Source organism: Thamnophis elegans, chromosome 11 (genome assembly GCF_009769535.1).
Source record: "Thamnophis elegans isolate rThaEle1 chromosome 11, rThaEle1.pri, whole genome shotgun sequence".
Lineage (NCBI taxonomy): Eukaryota > Metazoa > Chordata > Lepidosauria > Squamata > Colubridae > Thamnophis > Thamnophis elegans.
The window spans coordinates 11,929,240-11,945,442 of NC_045551.1; the positions used below are offsets into that span (position 1 = coordinate 11,929,240).

At 38.3% G+C, this 16,203-nt stretch overlaps 1 protein-coding gene across 1 annotated transcript; it reads left to right on the plus strand.

Moving 5' to 3' along the window:
- The first annotated feature begins 300 nt into the window (after window positions 1-300).
- On the plus strand, window positions 301-15,182 carry CENPL (centromere protein L). The gene is made up of 5 exons (XM_032226144.1): window positions 301-451; window positions 2,246-2,422; window positions 5,065-5,313; window positions 9,763-10,311; window positions 14,171-15,182. Exons 1-5 carry the CDS (start codon window positions 410-412, stop codon window positions 14,240-14,242), a joined length of 1,089 nt encoding a protein of 362 aa, XP_032082035.1. The 5' UTR covers window positions 301-409; the 3' UTR covers window positions 14,243-15,182.
- The last annotated feature ends 1,021 nt before the right edge of the window (window positions 15,183-16,203 follow it).

The following is a 16,203-nucleotide window of genomic DNA, read 5'->3' on the forward strand; positions in this document are numbered from 1 at the left end:
TTCCTCGTTTCCAACGCCCGAATCAAACATGGCGGCAGCCAATCAGAGGACGGAACCCCGATCTCGCGCCGTAAACCGCTACATTCCGAAGCATGCGCACAAACAATCTCCACCGCCGAACTGGCGAGCTCCAGCGGCCACTTCTTCAGCGGCCGAGCATTACTTTGGGGCACGAGGCACTTCCTCGTTTCCAACGCCCGAATCAAACATGGCGGCAGCCAATCAGAGGACGGAACCCCGATCTCGCGCCGTAAACTGCTACATTCCGAAGCATGCGCACAAACAATCTCCACCGCCGAATTGGCTGTCGGGAGGCGGGATTTTTTTTTTTCTTTTTTCAAAAAAGAAATCGCCCGCCTCGGTTTTAAGTGTTGCTGGCTTCTTTTTCTCTCTCAGAGATTAGGGAGCGATGTCTTCCCGGCCGTTGTCGGGGGCCGGCGATCGCCGAAGGGTAAGACAAGGCCTGCGGTGTTACGGTGTTCTAGGCGCCCCGATAGGAATCTTTTGAGGGGCAACTGCGGGAAATCCTTACCCAAACTTGGTCGTTACCGCCACCGAATTTTCTGGGTTTCTTTGGCCATAATAAAGTTGCTGTCTGTCTGACAACTCATTTATCCAGTCCAACAAAGGTGGTTCTCCACAGCCAGACATTTATTCTCTTATTTCAGCATTTTTAAATGGATGATTCCACAAAATTCTCTTAATTAGATGATTCAGATGAATGTATCCGTCACCTGATAGCAATAGCTTGTTTATCCCACCTTTTACTTTCTAGTTTACCAGAGATAAGGCAGTCCAAAAGGTAAGAAATCAATAGCGGTTTTAATTACACACCCCAGATTTATCATTGTTTCCATATGTTAGTTATGGCCTTTTTATTAGAAATGTGAGAAGCAGGAGAGAGGTTGATAAGCAAAGCAACAGAGAACTGGGATGTTTTTGATGGGAACAGAGAAAAAAGAAAGGAAGAAAAAGAGGAGAGAGAAAGAAAGAAAAGAAAAAAGAAAATGGAAGAAAAGAACCGAAAAGGAAGAAAAAGAACGTAAGAAAAAAAGAAATAGAAAGAAAACGGAAAGAAAAAGAGTAAGAAAGAAAGAGCAAAGAAAAAAAAGACTAAGGAAAAAATAAGAAAGAAAAGAAAAAGAAAGAAAGAAAAGACAAAAAAGAAAGAAAAAAAAAGAGAAAGAAGAGAAGAGAGAGAAGAAAGAAAAGAAAACAAGAGAGAAAAAGAAAGACACATGAAACTGAAAAAGTACTATATACCCACACCGCTTCATGCGTGCTCTACGCCTTCTAAGCAATTTACAGAGCCAAAAATATTTCCCCCAATAATCTGGGTCCTCATTTTACCGACTGAAGTTGGAAGGGCTGGGCAACCTTGAGCCATTGAGATTCGAAACTGCTGTTGTAATGATATTTTTAAAAGGACATTTTTCCTCTGTGGCTTATGTGCTCCATATTATTTTGAAGAACTTCATTCTCACTCCCTTTAACAGATAAAGAAGGCATTTAAGCGTGGAAGGATTAGAGCATAGACAGAGTGTAACCTAACTCAACTTTTGTTATAGAGAAGCTCCACTGTAATCTAATGTGTCAGCTGCAAAGAAGCCTCTAGGCAAATTGCCACAAACTTCTTGTGAAATGCAAAATGTGAATTCTGCCTGTTTGCTGTAACTTAAAATGTGTATTCAAAGCAATCTAATGGGAGATAATGCTAACAAAGTTCTGTTATATGCCAGAAAATTTATTTCTTTCACCTTCTAAGGCCTGTTGTTCTCAGAAGCGCTGAGAAAATCCTGAAGAAGAAAATCATTTGTGTGATATGAAATAATATTTCTAACACTATGACAATCAGCGCAAACTGTGTAAACTATAAGAAGTTTGGGAAAAAAATGTTTTTGCGCGCAGTTGCTTTTCTCTCTGCCTCCTCTTAAGGTGGGAGACAAAAAGAGTCGCCCTGTTTTGGTTTCTAGCTAGAAATAAAAGCTGATTATCAGTTGCCTCGTGTTCAGAGTTTCATTGGATTTATCAGATTCTGAACTGCATTCAAAAACCTTACAATCATAATGCACCAAAGTTATGTATAGTGGTTATGAAGATATACAAGCAACTGAGCAGATTTATATGCTGAAAGATAGTTTGCTACTTTCTGATTCATGTATTATGTCAGTACAACATATCAAACTATAAGATGAGATTTTCTTATTTTGTGTAACATGTTTGTCTAATGATAATCTGTTTACAGGATGGTAGCACTTCTAATTACAGGAGAATGAAGACTATTGGAAGACCAAGTACAGACTATGGAGAAAACCTTACAAACACTGCCTATCTTTCAAGAGGTGTGCTATCACTCAAAGAAAGAAAGTTATTTGGTCAGACTCCAGCTAAGATAATGATTTCACAAAATCCAGATCTACAGGTAAGGAACAATGAAGAGGGTAACTAACAACATGTTTGAACAGGAAGCAGCTTTTAAAAACTAAGCAATTTAAATTACTCTCTAAGGGCAGGCATCCACAAATTTACTCATCAGGACAGGTACCGTATTTTTCGGATTATAAAATGCACCGGAGTATAAAACACACCTTAGTTTTGGGGGAGGAAAATAGGGAGGGGGGGATTCGGCCTAACAGGTATTCATTTTTATTCCCATAGCACCAGAAAAGCAAGCAAACACAATAGTATAATAAAAGGACACCCCTAAAGGGGTGTGTGTGTCTTAATAAGCTTAACTAGATGTCTGGCCATTCAGCCAAAAGCACTTAACAGCTCTAAAATGTAACACAGCTGAATCAACAAACCAACCCAGTGCTTTTCTGAGGGAAACCATTGAGAAAACTCAGATAGCCAATAGGAAAAATCCCTGCCTTGCCCTTAAAGGGATTATCCTCAAAAGAATAGAAATCACATAGTCACAAGAACTCTCTGCCTTGCCCTTGAGAGGATTATTTCCCAAAAATAGAAACTGGAGAAAAAAAGTAGCTCTTAAGGCAGTCTTCAAATCTTTAGCTTCTCCCAGGGAAATTTTTCCAACAGTATGCTGCAGTAAAAATATTCGAAGCTTTTTTCCAGCACTTATGAGGTGTTAATGAGTGAAGGGTGCTTTGCCTGAAATGGAAGATCACTCGTTAGCACCTAATTAGGGCTGGAAAAAAAAGCTTCCAAAAAGCTACATTCGGAATATAAGATGCACCCAAATTTCCACCCTCTTGTGTGTGGGGGGGTGGGGGGGAAAGATGCATCTTATACTCCAAAAAATATGGTATTCTCTGGAGTTGAAGGGTTAGCTGCTGAATGTTATATGCTAAAAGTTAAACAAGTATGGACATTTAAAAAAACGAATAAATAAAAAAAATAGTAAAGAATTTGACACAGCAGAGAATATGACAAAAATGTATAATGTCTGGTTGGTTAATTTATATAAATATAATTATAGTGATATGAATATATGTGCAGATGATAGGCAGTTGGCCAAGAGCTTAAATGGTTTGCAGCAAATGTTACTGATGATGCAATGAATATAAATTAAAATTAATATATCGAACATGAGGATAATTGTGTAGAAAGATGAAGTGAGCAAAATATTCATTTAAAGTTTTTGAATCCTTTTGAACTTTAAATATTACCTAAAAGTGGTCATATTAACTGTTCTCCACTCAAATTCTAAAATCTAGTTAAAGAACCCACAAACATTCTATTTGTTCATTTATTTATTGTGGAACATGGTCTTCAAATATTGAAAAGCTGAGTTCACAAACTTTTAAGAACCTCTGTACATAAATGGTGAAAAATTAAAGCAAGTTAAAGAATTTTATTAAAGGCGGGGAAAAGGACATAAATTTTAAGACGTACTTTTGATTGACATTTTAACTCACTATCCACTAATAGCATTTCTACTAATGGGTAGTGAGTTAAAATGTCAATCAAAAGTAGATAAAATGATTTTATAATTGTGCTTCTGCCCGTTTCGTTATTTGGAAATGAGAATTGTGTATGTTGGGGAAAAAAACAGAAAGGCATTGATACTGAATTACTTAAGAATTACCTGTGTATTTAAACAAAAAGACACAGGATCAATAATAAAAAGTTGCTAATTGTAAGCCAGTTTGGTGTAGTGGTTAAGGCACCAGGCTAGAAAGTGAGACACTGTGAATTCCGATCCTGTTTAGGCACAAATGGGGACCACATCTGAAAAGCCTTGCCAAGAAAACTACAGCAATTTGTCTAGGCAGTCACCCACAGTCCAAAACTTACTTGAAAGCAAGCAGCCAATCAACTGAATGTGGATTGAATATAAATGTGAGGGCCCAGGTAAAAGTGCTGATGTGACTTAGATTATATAGAAAAAATTAAGAACAACTGAAGAAAGTGGGAGAATAGGCTGAAGGGGAAGAGAATGCTTGAGGAAATTGTGCTTAGATGAAGTTGATGAATCCTCAAGAAAATATAGTGGAACTTTGAAGTACAATAGGCAATGTATGAGATGATGGAACGACATGGAAGCAAGGATGGTTTGTGAGACTAAAAAGGCATGCCAAAATATAGCATTGATGTAAGCTACTTTTAACTGCTCCTTTTATTTATTTTTTCTCATCTCGAGTCTTTAGCTTCTTTGGTTTGCTCTTTTTGTGCTTTCTTTAACATTGCTTTCTAGAAAAGGAATGGTGAATCATAACTTATAGTGCACAAATTAAAAAAAATATGACTTAGAATGCTATGTAAATCCAGTCTTTATATGTAAAAAAATACTTACTACGTATACTATCTTCTTTTGATATTATTTTAAATCCATTATAATACAGAATCCTTTATTAATTCTGTTAATAAAGGGAAAGTGGTGTATTTTTTCCCTTTGTATTTTTCTCTTATCAGTTTTGCTATCTTCTGAGACAAAGCAATAAATACTGGTTTTAGATAACATACTAAGATAGAAAGGTACGAAAATAACACAAAGTATCATGTAAATTCTTTATAATAATGTTTTCTCTGCTTTGTAAATTATGACAGGAAAATATAGATTTTAATCCTTTTTTTCATTTATAAAATTTGTTTTTGTTGCAGGAGGAAGCTAGTTATCGGATACGATTCATTGTAACTAAGCAGTGGACCTTAAACAGTGTCACTCCTCTGTATAAATTCTCTTATGGACGATTGCGGGAATATTCTAAACAATTAAGTAATGTTATTACTGCACAAAAGGAAAAGAGGTTCATACTGGATGGTGAAACTGATTTAATGTTTCAAGCGAAGTTTTCTTCATTTTCTGTTTTGAAAACCAAAGGAAAAAAACAAACAGCAGTTCTTATCGAGGTAAGTAGGCTTATCTAATAGGTAACTAATCTTTTTTTTTTTTTTTTACTAACAATGGCTTTGTCTTGATACTTTTGACAGATATCACAGTGGGCAGGCTATAAAAGAACTTTGTTGTAGATAATTTTGTTTATCCACCTACTGTGGCTATATATATATCTGTACTAAAGTTTTATAATTAACTCCTGGTGTTTCTTCACCAGATGATTCAAACCCAAATAATCTAAAATATTTTTTTTGTGAAAGTTTATTGAACCCATTAAGGAAGATGAAAGAAAGAATATATATTTTTACACACACACACACACACACACACACACACAGCTCCTTTGATCAAGCATTATGGGTTGGAAGGTTATAAAATTCAGGTTTCTATTGGTGAGGTAGCATGAAACAAATCCAGTAGAATCCGTGGCACGACAAAACCGCGGTCCACTAAAGCGCGCCTGATTAAAGCGCGTCGCTGACGTCATCAGCAGCGCGACAACAACGACCGCAGAGAAAAAAGGGCGCTTTAAAAAGCGCTTTTAAAGCAAGCCGATTCACGTAAAGGTAAGGATTAGGGTTAGGTTAAGGGTTAGGGTTAGGTTTAGGGTTACGTTAAGCGTTAGGGTTAGGTTTAGGGTTAGCGTTAGGTTTAGCGTTAGGTTAAGGGTTAGGTTTAGGGTTAGGTTTGGGGGGGGTTAGGTTTAGGTTTACGTGTTAATTTTAGCTTTACCGCTCACAGCGTGCTTTTTTCGTTGCGCTGTGATGACATCAGGTACGCGGTTTCGTCGAGCGCGCTTTAGTCGACTGTGGTTTTGTGGTGGAACCGTAGAATCAGACCAAAAACTCTGCTCCATACTTATGCAGCTCTGAACAATCATAAGGGGAACAATTTTGTCCTGCTGTAGTATTTTGCAATATTCTGCTTTTGAATCTGTAGGTTCCTATAGTTACCAAAGATTGTCTGCCAATGGGAGCCAGTTTGATTGTGTGGGATTGTGTGTAGCAGCAGGCTACAACCTGAGAGACTGAATTCTAATTCTGCCTTAGGCAGAAGCTAGCTGGATGACTTTGGGCTAGTGATTTTCTCTCAGTCCTAGGAAGGAGGCAATGGCAAACTACTTCTGAAAAATTTTGCCAAGGGAACTGCAGGAATTTGTTCAGACAGTATCCTACAATTGGACACTATTGAAAAGAGGGGAAAAAAATCTTCCAATTGTTTGTTTTGAAAGTCGTTCTTTAGGATTTTAGGAAAGAACAAGACAATACATTATTCAAGTTAGGAAATTTAAAGAAATCCTTATTGGTCACAATGGACACAGCAGAGCCACTTATAGATCTGGTTTCCCCAATAATTGACCCTCTCACTTCTCCCTCAGAGGACAAGGGATTGCATGAACACAAGATCATGGAAAATAGAAGCCAAGGATCGGTTTGAAACTTTAATTTTAAATTTGAATTGGGTTCTCATTAACAGAACACTAGCTCACTCCAAAAGGCTGGTCTCAAAGAATAAAAAATGGTTCGATAGAGATTGCGTGCAACTAAAAAGGATATATAATATGGAGTACAGGAAAAGTAACAATGCCCCTTTTGAGGATCACACTCACTACTTAAAGCAGTTGAAAGGATAATATAAGACCCTTCTAAAAGAAAAGAAAAGTGAGGCTCTGAAGGAGTCTTGGCATAGATTAATTATTTCATTCAGGACAAAAAATACATCCCTTGTTTGGTACATCACCAGAGGATTGGGGAAACCTCCCCTATTCCCCAACTAATCAGGTACCGATTCATGCCTGGGAAGAATATTTTAGGGAGCTATATACTGACCCTGACTATGTAACCAAGGAGAGCCAAACTAGTTTGGACCAAACTCCTTACTGGCCCCCTGTTACACCAGAAGAGATATCCCGGTTGATCAGAGTCCTAAAGGCTAATAAGGCACCTGGTGTTGATAATGTCCTGCCAGAAATAATCAAAAATAACGCCAATTGATGGGCTCCACTTTTAGCATCTCTGTTTACATTTATAGATAAAACAGGCCATATGCCAAGAGATTGGGGAGTAGCAATTATACCAATTTATTAAAAAAGTAATAGAAACGACCCAGGCAATTAAAGACTCATTAATCTTCTGAGCATTATTAGTAAACTGTATACCAAACACCTAAACTATAAACTTCAGGATTGGCTAATTTCAGGGGGGATAATCAAAGACGAACAAGCCGGTTTTAGAGAAGGCAGATCTACGGTGGATCATATCTTGGTACTCCACCATTTAGTACAAAAATACATGTATTAAAAAAATCCTCACTTTTTGTAGACTTCCTGAATTTTAAACAGGCCTTTGATTCAATATCCAGGATCACCCTCTGGGAGAAATTAAAATGCACCACTATCAATAAACACCTCTTCCTCATACAAAAATTGTATCCCAATTCCACCTTAAAAGTGAGGTGCAATCCCCAAGGGAGTTTAACCGGCCCAGTAAGGATACAAAAAGGGGTACGGCAGGGTTGCATTCTGTCCCCCTCCCTCTTTAACTTCTATATCAATCCCCTGATCGATCTCTTACAGAACCCTGATTTCCATCCTCCTAACCAGCACAACGCAAAATTCCAATTCTCTTATATGCTGCTGCTGCTGCTGCTATCATTTCACAAACTCCTATAGGACTGAAGAGAGCAATTAGGGCAACACTCGGCTATTGCAGGCAAAACAAGCTGGTCCTTAACTTTGATAAATCAAAACTTTTCGTTTTTGCTAAAAGACCTAGCCAATACTCCTGGAAAATAGGACATAGTTTGGAACAGGTTAGAACATTTAGATACCTTGGGGGTGGTTTTCCACTCGCAAGGGACATGGAAGGCACACCTGGATCATACATTGCAAGCAAGCAACAGGTCCTCAAACACAATTAAACACTTTTTTACACAGGCGGAGGGCAGTTAGTACCTGCTGCCTTAAAACCTTTCGAGGCCAAAACATGTGCATCTTGCTAGAAACTATACAAACCAAATTCCTGCAAGCCATCTTAGCTGCACCCAAAGGAATTCTAAATGCCCAGTTAAGAATTGAGACAGGCATGCCTCAAATTCAGGTAAGAGCCTGGAAGATGATGATCATTCATTGGCTTAAAATGCATTTCTTTCCAGAGGGACTGTCCCTACTAGTGTTGACTGACAATTTCACCTCCCCCTGGAAACAGACAATTGATCACAAGCTGGGCTCTTCTGGGCTCTCATTGATATTCTTAATGTCTCTAGGCTTTGACCAAGCAAGCAAGTAGTAATCAATAGAATGAAGGACATGGAGTTCCAAGAAGAACTAAATAGGTTGCCTCTCCACAGTAGGGACAGAATCAAACATGGAGTGTGGGTATCGGCAAGATATCTTAATGACCTGATCTTCCCAAAACAAAGAATAGCTTTTTTCTGAGCTAGATTTAACATTCCTCCTTCAGCACTCCTCCATGGCAGGTATAAGAGAACACCAATAGCAGAATGGGTTTGTATATGTGGTAAAGGAGAAGTTGAAGATATTTCACACCTTCTATTACACTGTGAGCTATACAGAGTTTGTAGGTCTGCATACATTCTCCCCTTAGAGAGATTGCCAGGGAGGGCAGATCATTTTTATGTAGGCTTTCTCCTCCAGGACACAAACCCGGCTACCATGTATGCAGTGGCAAAATTCTGTGTTGCTGCAATATCCACAAAAAAAAAATTGTCTACAGAAGTATAGGTGTCATCTTGTACCAAGTATTTGGACATATCTCTAATAATTTCTGGACTATTGTATTTACTCCCATACCTATTGGCTTTTCACCCATGTAAACCACGAGTAAGATCACCCGAACATATATGTTATTATCCACTTTTAATGTCAATACTTTTTAAATATTTTAATATCAGTACTTTTTAATATATTGTAAAGAGTAATGTGTATTGCTGGTCTTTGACCATAATAAAGATTTATACTTATACTTTAGGACTGTAATACTGAGTAGCTTTGGAGGGTGTACTTTCACATAAATAGAATCCCTGCAAAATATCCATGTATTTAGAAATTAACCTGATCATTGTGAATCTGTAGCATGAGTGTGGAGCTTTCATCTCACAGTCAGGAGGCTGAGTTCAATCCTAGGTAGAGGCAGATATTTCTCTCTCTGGGCACAGTGAGAATATATCTGCTGAACAAAGCTGCATTGGTGACAGGAAGGGCATCCAGCCAGTAAACACTCTGCTAGCTCCATTCAGTTGGCCAGACTCCACCCCGCAAGGGATTATGGGGTCGTTGAAAGAAGATGATGATGATTGTGAATCTGCAGCATTTGATACGATACAATATGGAATTCAGTAAGAATAACTTTGATTAATGTGTTTCTCATAAATTCAGAAATTATCTCACTTTTATAGAATTGTAAGAAACGTATTCATGAATATGTGTTTCTAATTTTCTTTAGATTATGCAGAGACCTCGAATGGTAGATGATGATAATGAAGAAGAAAACAAGGTGGTGTGGATGGGTTGCTTCTGTTGCGCTTGTACAAGTGATTTTGTTGAGACTCTCCCGGAGGATTTTACTTGTTTGCCTTTATTCCTTGTACATGGTGCACAGGGTTTCTCAAATATTGTGGAAACTTGGCTTCAGCAAACTTTTGATTGTTATTTCAGCCCATTGCATATCAGTCCTCTCCATCTTGCATGGATGGCGGCAATATGGTCTGGATGCAATATGGACCACCACACGCATGCAACAGAACTGACTTTCTCTGTGCCATGTCTACCTTACCCTTTGGATATTTCCTATGCTATCCATTCTGAAGATGCAAAAGCTCTCTGGGATTCAATACACAGCATCCAGGGAGAAATTAAGCAGGAAGAAGTGGAATTATTCATGAACGCCCTTTACAAGCACTTTCATAGGCACTTCAAGATATATTTATCATCTACACAATTAGTGAAAGTTTCTACATCTGTAGCCTATGTCCATTCATCGGGGAAAATAAAGGTATGCAACTTGCTTTTTTGATCAATAATAATGGTGTGAATTTGCTTTAAAAAGAAACATTTGGGAAGAATACTGTAATGGCATTAGGCACCTCTGAACATATGCAAAGGTTCTCCCCCACCCCAGCAATATCATCTGCAAATAGTTTAAGGAAGAGTATGGGTCTATATGTCTGAATGACCTAAAATGGAGCTATTAAAAAGCACTATTCCTTTTTGCTGTGTCTTCAGAATCTTGTACTTGTACTTGTACTTGACGCCTCTTCACCCATCGTGGGTATAGGCGACTTCCATGGAAATTTGACGCCACTGTTTTCGGTACGGCGATCCATGGAAGCTGTTTCGGCTGGATATACCCAAGGGGGCGTCAGTCCCAAGGGTCGACAGAGCCCGATTGGTGGGAACGGGGGGCACCACGTGAAGGCCGGGTTGTCGATTGATAGCTGAGAGGCTTTGCAATAAGCGTTGCAATGTATATTTTGCGCATCAGCTATCCTTGCCCACCCGCTATCCTTGCCCACCCTCTTCAGAATCAAGGCAAGATTGCTACAGCTGTAAGACCTCTGCTGCTGCTTTGTTCCTGCAGAATGGACTGCTAGGAAGCAACTGTGGCAACCTTGATCAGGTTGAAAGAGACGTGGTTTTTTTTATCCCACTTACAAACCAAAATATGTTGATTGCCATAGTAACCCAACTCAGCATCTGAAAGAGAAAGTTGTCTTCAAATTTTCATATTTTTAAAACCTTACTCCAGAATATGGAACACTTTTCTTTCTGCTTATAACTGTCTTAGTCTTGGACAGGTAGTTCTCGACTTACCCCAATTTGTTTAGTGACTGTTCAAAGTTACATTAGTCACTGAAAAGAAGTGACTAATGATAGTTTTTCACACAACCATTGCAGCATTCCCTTGGTCATGTGATCAAAATTTGAATCCTTGGCAACTGAATCATATTTTTGACATTGCAGTGTCCTGGGGTCATATGATTCCCTTTTGTAATTTTCTGACAAGCAAAGTCAATGGGGAAGCCAGATTCATTTAACAACGTCACTAACTTAACAATTGCAATGATTCTCTTAACAACTGTTGCAAGAAAAGTCGTAAAAATGGGGCAAAACTCACTTAATAAATGTTTCACTTAGCAACATAAATTTGGGGCTCAGTTATGGTTATAAGTTGAGGACTACCTGTAAAAGTAAAAAAATGGTATTAAAGTACACAAAGTAAAGTACGATATTAAGTACATAATGTTTTGTTTTACCCTTTTGGCTTTTTGAAAGGCCTTTGCTGTACCAATTTGTCCAGGGCCCCAATGGGGATGTAGCACATTGGAATAAAATGGAATAGTAATAATAAATGAATTGTAATAACAACAATAATAATAATACACTGTTGTTGTAATAATATATTGTAATAATAATAAATGCATGGCCAATTTCTGGAAAAAATAAAAGATAAAGTGGACAGCGAACAAACTTGGTTATGGTTAACAACAGGTACATTAAAGAAAGAAACAGAGTCACTAATCCTGGCTGCGCAAGAACAAGCTATCCGCACAAATGCCATTAAGGCCAAAATCGAAAAATCCTCTGATGATGCCAAATGCAGACTTTGCAAAGAAACTGATGAAACTGTTGATCACATACTCAGCTGCTGTAAAAAAATCGCGCAGACTGACTATAAATTGCGGCACAATTCAGTAGCACAAATGATCCATTGGAATTTGTGCAAAAATTATAATATTAAAACAGCAACAAACTGGTGGGAACATCAGCCTGAAAAAGTCACCAAAAATCAAATGGTCAAGATCTTGTGGGATTTCGGTATAAAAACGGACAAAATATTGGTGCATAATACACCGGACATCACATTGGTTGAGAAAAATAAGGTCACAATCATAGACATCGCAATACCAGGTGATAGCAGGGTAGCTGAGAAGGAACATGAAAAAATCGCAAGATACCAGGACTTAAAAATCGAAATTCAATGACTATGGCACAAACCAGCAGTGGTAATTCCAGTGGTAATTGGCACACTGGGTGCTATTCCAAAACCACTGGAATTACATTTAAAACAGTTAAAAATTGACAAAATCACCATCAGTCAAATGCAAAAAGCCGCACTGCTTGGATCTGCACGCATATTACGAAAATACGTTACGACGTCCTAGGCCCCTGGGTGGGGCGCGACTAGTAACCAATACCAAATCCAGCGAAACAACTGGCTGCTGTGATACAATTGTTTAATACTACTACTACTACTACTACTACTACTAATAATAATAATAATAATAATAATAATAGAGTTGGCAGAACAAAGCATTGCATGGCCAATTTCTGGAAAAAATAAAAGATAAAGTGGACAGTGAACAAACTTGGTTATAGTTAACTGCATTAAAGAAAGAAACAGAGTCACTAATCCTGGCTGTGCAAGAACAAGCTATCCGTACAAATGCCATTAAGGCCAAAATCGAAAAATCCTCTGATGATGCCAAATGTAGACTTTGCAAAGAAGCTGATGAAACTGTTGATCACATACTCAGCTGCTGTAAAAAAATCGCGCAGAATGATTATAAATTGCGGCACAATTCAGTAGCACAAATGATCCATTGGAACTTGTGCAAAAATTATAATATTAAAACAGCAACAAACTGGTGGGAACATCAGCCTGAAAAAGTCACCGAAAATCAGATGGTTAAGATTTTGTGGGATTTCGGTATACAAACGGACAAAATACTGGCGCATAATACATCAGATATCACACTGGTTGAGAAAAATAAGGTCACAATCATAGACATTGCAATACCAGGTGATAGGAGGGTAGCTGAGAAGGAACATGAAAAAATTGCAAAATACCAGGACTTAAAAATCGAAATTCAATGACTATGGCACAAACCAGCAGTGGTAATTCCAGTGGTAATTGGCACACTGGGTGCTATTCCAAAAGCACTGGAATTACATTTAAAACGGTTAAAAATTGACAAAATCTCCATCAGTCGAATGCAAAAAGCCGTACTGCTTGGACCTGCATGCATATTATGAAAATACGTTATGACGTCCTAGGCCCCTGGGTGGGGCCCGACTAGTAACCAATGCCAAATCCGGCGAAACAACTGGCTGCTGTGATACAATTGAATAATAATAACAACAACAACAACAATCTATTATAATAGTAATAATAAATGAATTATTTGGAACATAGTGGCTCAGTGGCTAAGACACTGAGCTTGTCAATCAAAAAGGTCAGCAGTTCAAATCCCTAGTGCCTCGTAATGGAGTGAGCTCCCGTTACTTTTCCCAGCTTCTGCCAACCTAGCAATTTGAAAGCATGTAAAAGTGCAAGTAGAAAAATAGGGTCAACCTTGGGTGGGAAGGTAAGAGTTCTCTGCGCCTTCGGCATTTAATCATGCCAGACACATGACCATGAAGACATCTTCACACAGCGTTGGCTCTTCGGCTTTGAAATGCAGATGAGCACTGCCCCCTGGAGTCAGGAACGACTAGCACATATTGTAAGTGTAAGGGAAACCTTTACCTTTTAAATGGAATAGGGGACATCATGTGTACCTTGCTCCTTCCCTCTCCCTCCTGCTTAAGTTTTATTTTAATTGAAATTTAAAATTTAAGATCTTTATTGTTTTAATATTTTAAAACTGCATTTTATTCAATGTCCGTAAGCCAACTAGAATTGCCTTTGGTGAGATGGGTGGCACAATGGTTTAATAAATAAAGTTTTCTTTAATGTTTGAGATATGAAGGCTAGATTAAAAGAAAGGCTAAAATGAGAACTTTGGTCAATTTTTTGTTTGCTTGTTGTTTCCAAGGATCTAATGGTATTTCTCTCTCCCCTTTTTTATCAGATTCACCATGCCCAATATCTGATGGGAGTTCTGTCACTGCTCACAGAACTGGCACTTTCAAAGATAATGTGACGAATTATTTACTGGGTTATATCTCATAAAGTTAACTACAGAAAATTATTTAGGATTGTAAAATTATTTTTGTCCGCTCTTCTCTTAAATAGAAGGTAGGTTAAATGTGTTGTATATAGTATTAAGAGCTATATGGTTCCATCTTTTCATATTTCTAACACAGATTATTAAAAGAAATATATTATTCAAAAGTACAGTATAACGTTTACAACTGTCTACAAATTGAACTTTTGCTCAAAGAAATCTAACCAACTATATGGAAAAACTTTAGAATTTTTAGATTTTAACTTCAGGTGAGCTTTTCAGGGGAAAAAAAAACATGGAGATGGTATCCAATTTTCCTATATCATTGGCTCTAAATTTAACACCACCCCCACCAGCCCGTTTTTTGTTTCAGGAGGCTTTAGAGGGGCCTGCTAGGCCCATAACGGGTTGCGTGTCGCGTGTGAAGGTCGTGCGCATGTGCGGGAGGAGCACGGAGGTCATGCACAGGGAGGCGGGGCACATTCCATTATGGGTGTGGGCACACGCGCAAGGACCAAAAGTTAGCCATCTCTGTCATATAGCTAAGCTAGCTAAGAATTTTTTTTTTTTTTAAAGAAATGTCTTTCAAATAATAATAATGCAAGAAAAGATCTGGCAATGGCTAAGTACAGGAAAGTTAAAGAAAGAGACAGAGGGGCTAATTCTGGCTGCATAAGACTAAGCCTTAAAACAAATGCATACAAAGTCAGAATTGAGAAGACAGTATATTGGAAGATCTGCAACAAATAGCATTTACCTCCAAGCAAGAACTGGTCAGATCACAAAACAGACAAAGTAATAGAAAATGAAGCTAAAGTGCTCTGAGACATTAAGTATTCAAACAGACAAGCCACCTGCCACATAACACCCCAGACTTAACAATTGTGAATAAAAAAAGTCTGGATAGTGAACATAACTGCACCTGAAGATAGAAGAGAAAGAAATGGAAAAATTCACAAAATATAAAGACCTGAAAATTGAATAACTGGCAAAAGAAAGAAAAGATAGCACCAATACTGATAAGTGCTTTGGGTGCAATTCCAGAACTGGAGTATCACTTGAACATCTTTGTCATTGACAAAATCACTGTGGTCAAATTGCAAAAGGAGCAGCTTACTACTGCAACCGGAGGTCCTTGGGAAGGATTCGATGGGTGGATAAAATGCCAAATACAGTCTAAACATCTGTCTGACTGCAATGAACCATAATTAAAATTATCCAAGCAGAAATAATATCCTGTCATAAAATTGAATTCAAGACACTTAAAATAGAAGTTTCCAATAGTTTTTATTCTTGTGTTATTTGGATGAAAAGCAAAGCAAGTGTGCATCTAACATAATTAGTTCCTCTATATTTGTACATATACTTGTCTAATTTCAAAGTTATTTTACTACAATAAGCTATGCCCAACAAGGCAAACAAGTTGCTCTAAGTAGAGAGCCGAGGTGGCACAGCGGTTAGGGTGCAGTACTGCAGGCCACTTCAGCTGACTGTTATCTGCAGTTCAGCGGTTCTAATCTCAATGGCTCAAGGTTGACTCAGCCTTCCATCCTTCCGAGGTGGGTGAAATGAGGACCCAGACTGTGGGGGCGATATGCTGACTCTGTAAACCGCTTCGAGAGGGCTGAAAGCCCTATGAAGCGGTATATAAGTCTAACTGCTATTGCTATTGTTGCCCAACTACGCTACACATTGAACCCAAGTGAGGTAGAGTTGCTGTTATCCTTGGATAAACAGATGTTCCCCATCTCTGGAGCAGATTTGTGGTTTGGAAATCTTTTGAGACTCATGTCTTCGGCTTGAACAATAGGTGAACGTTGTGGCTAGTGGGCTTTTGCCCAACTTTGGCTGGTGCACCACCTGCAGTTATATAATGGTGACAAGCCTGTCCTTATGACCTGTATATATGAATGCAATATGCTTTACACGGGAGTCCC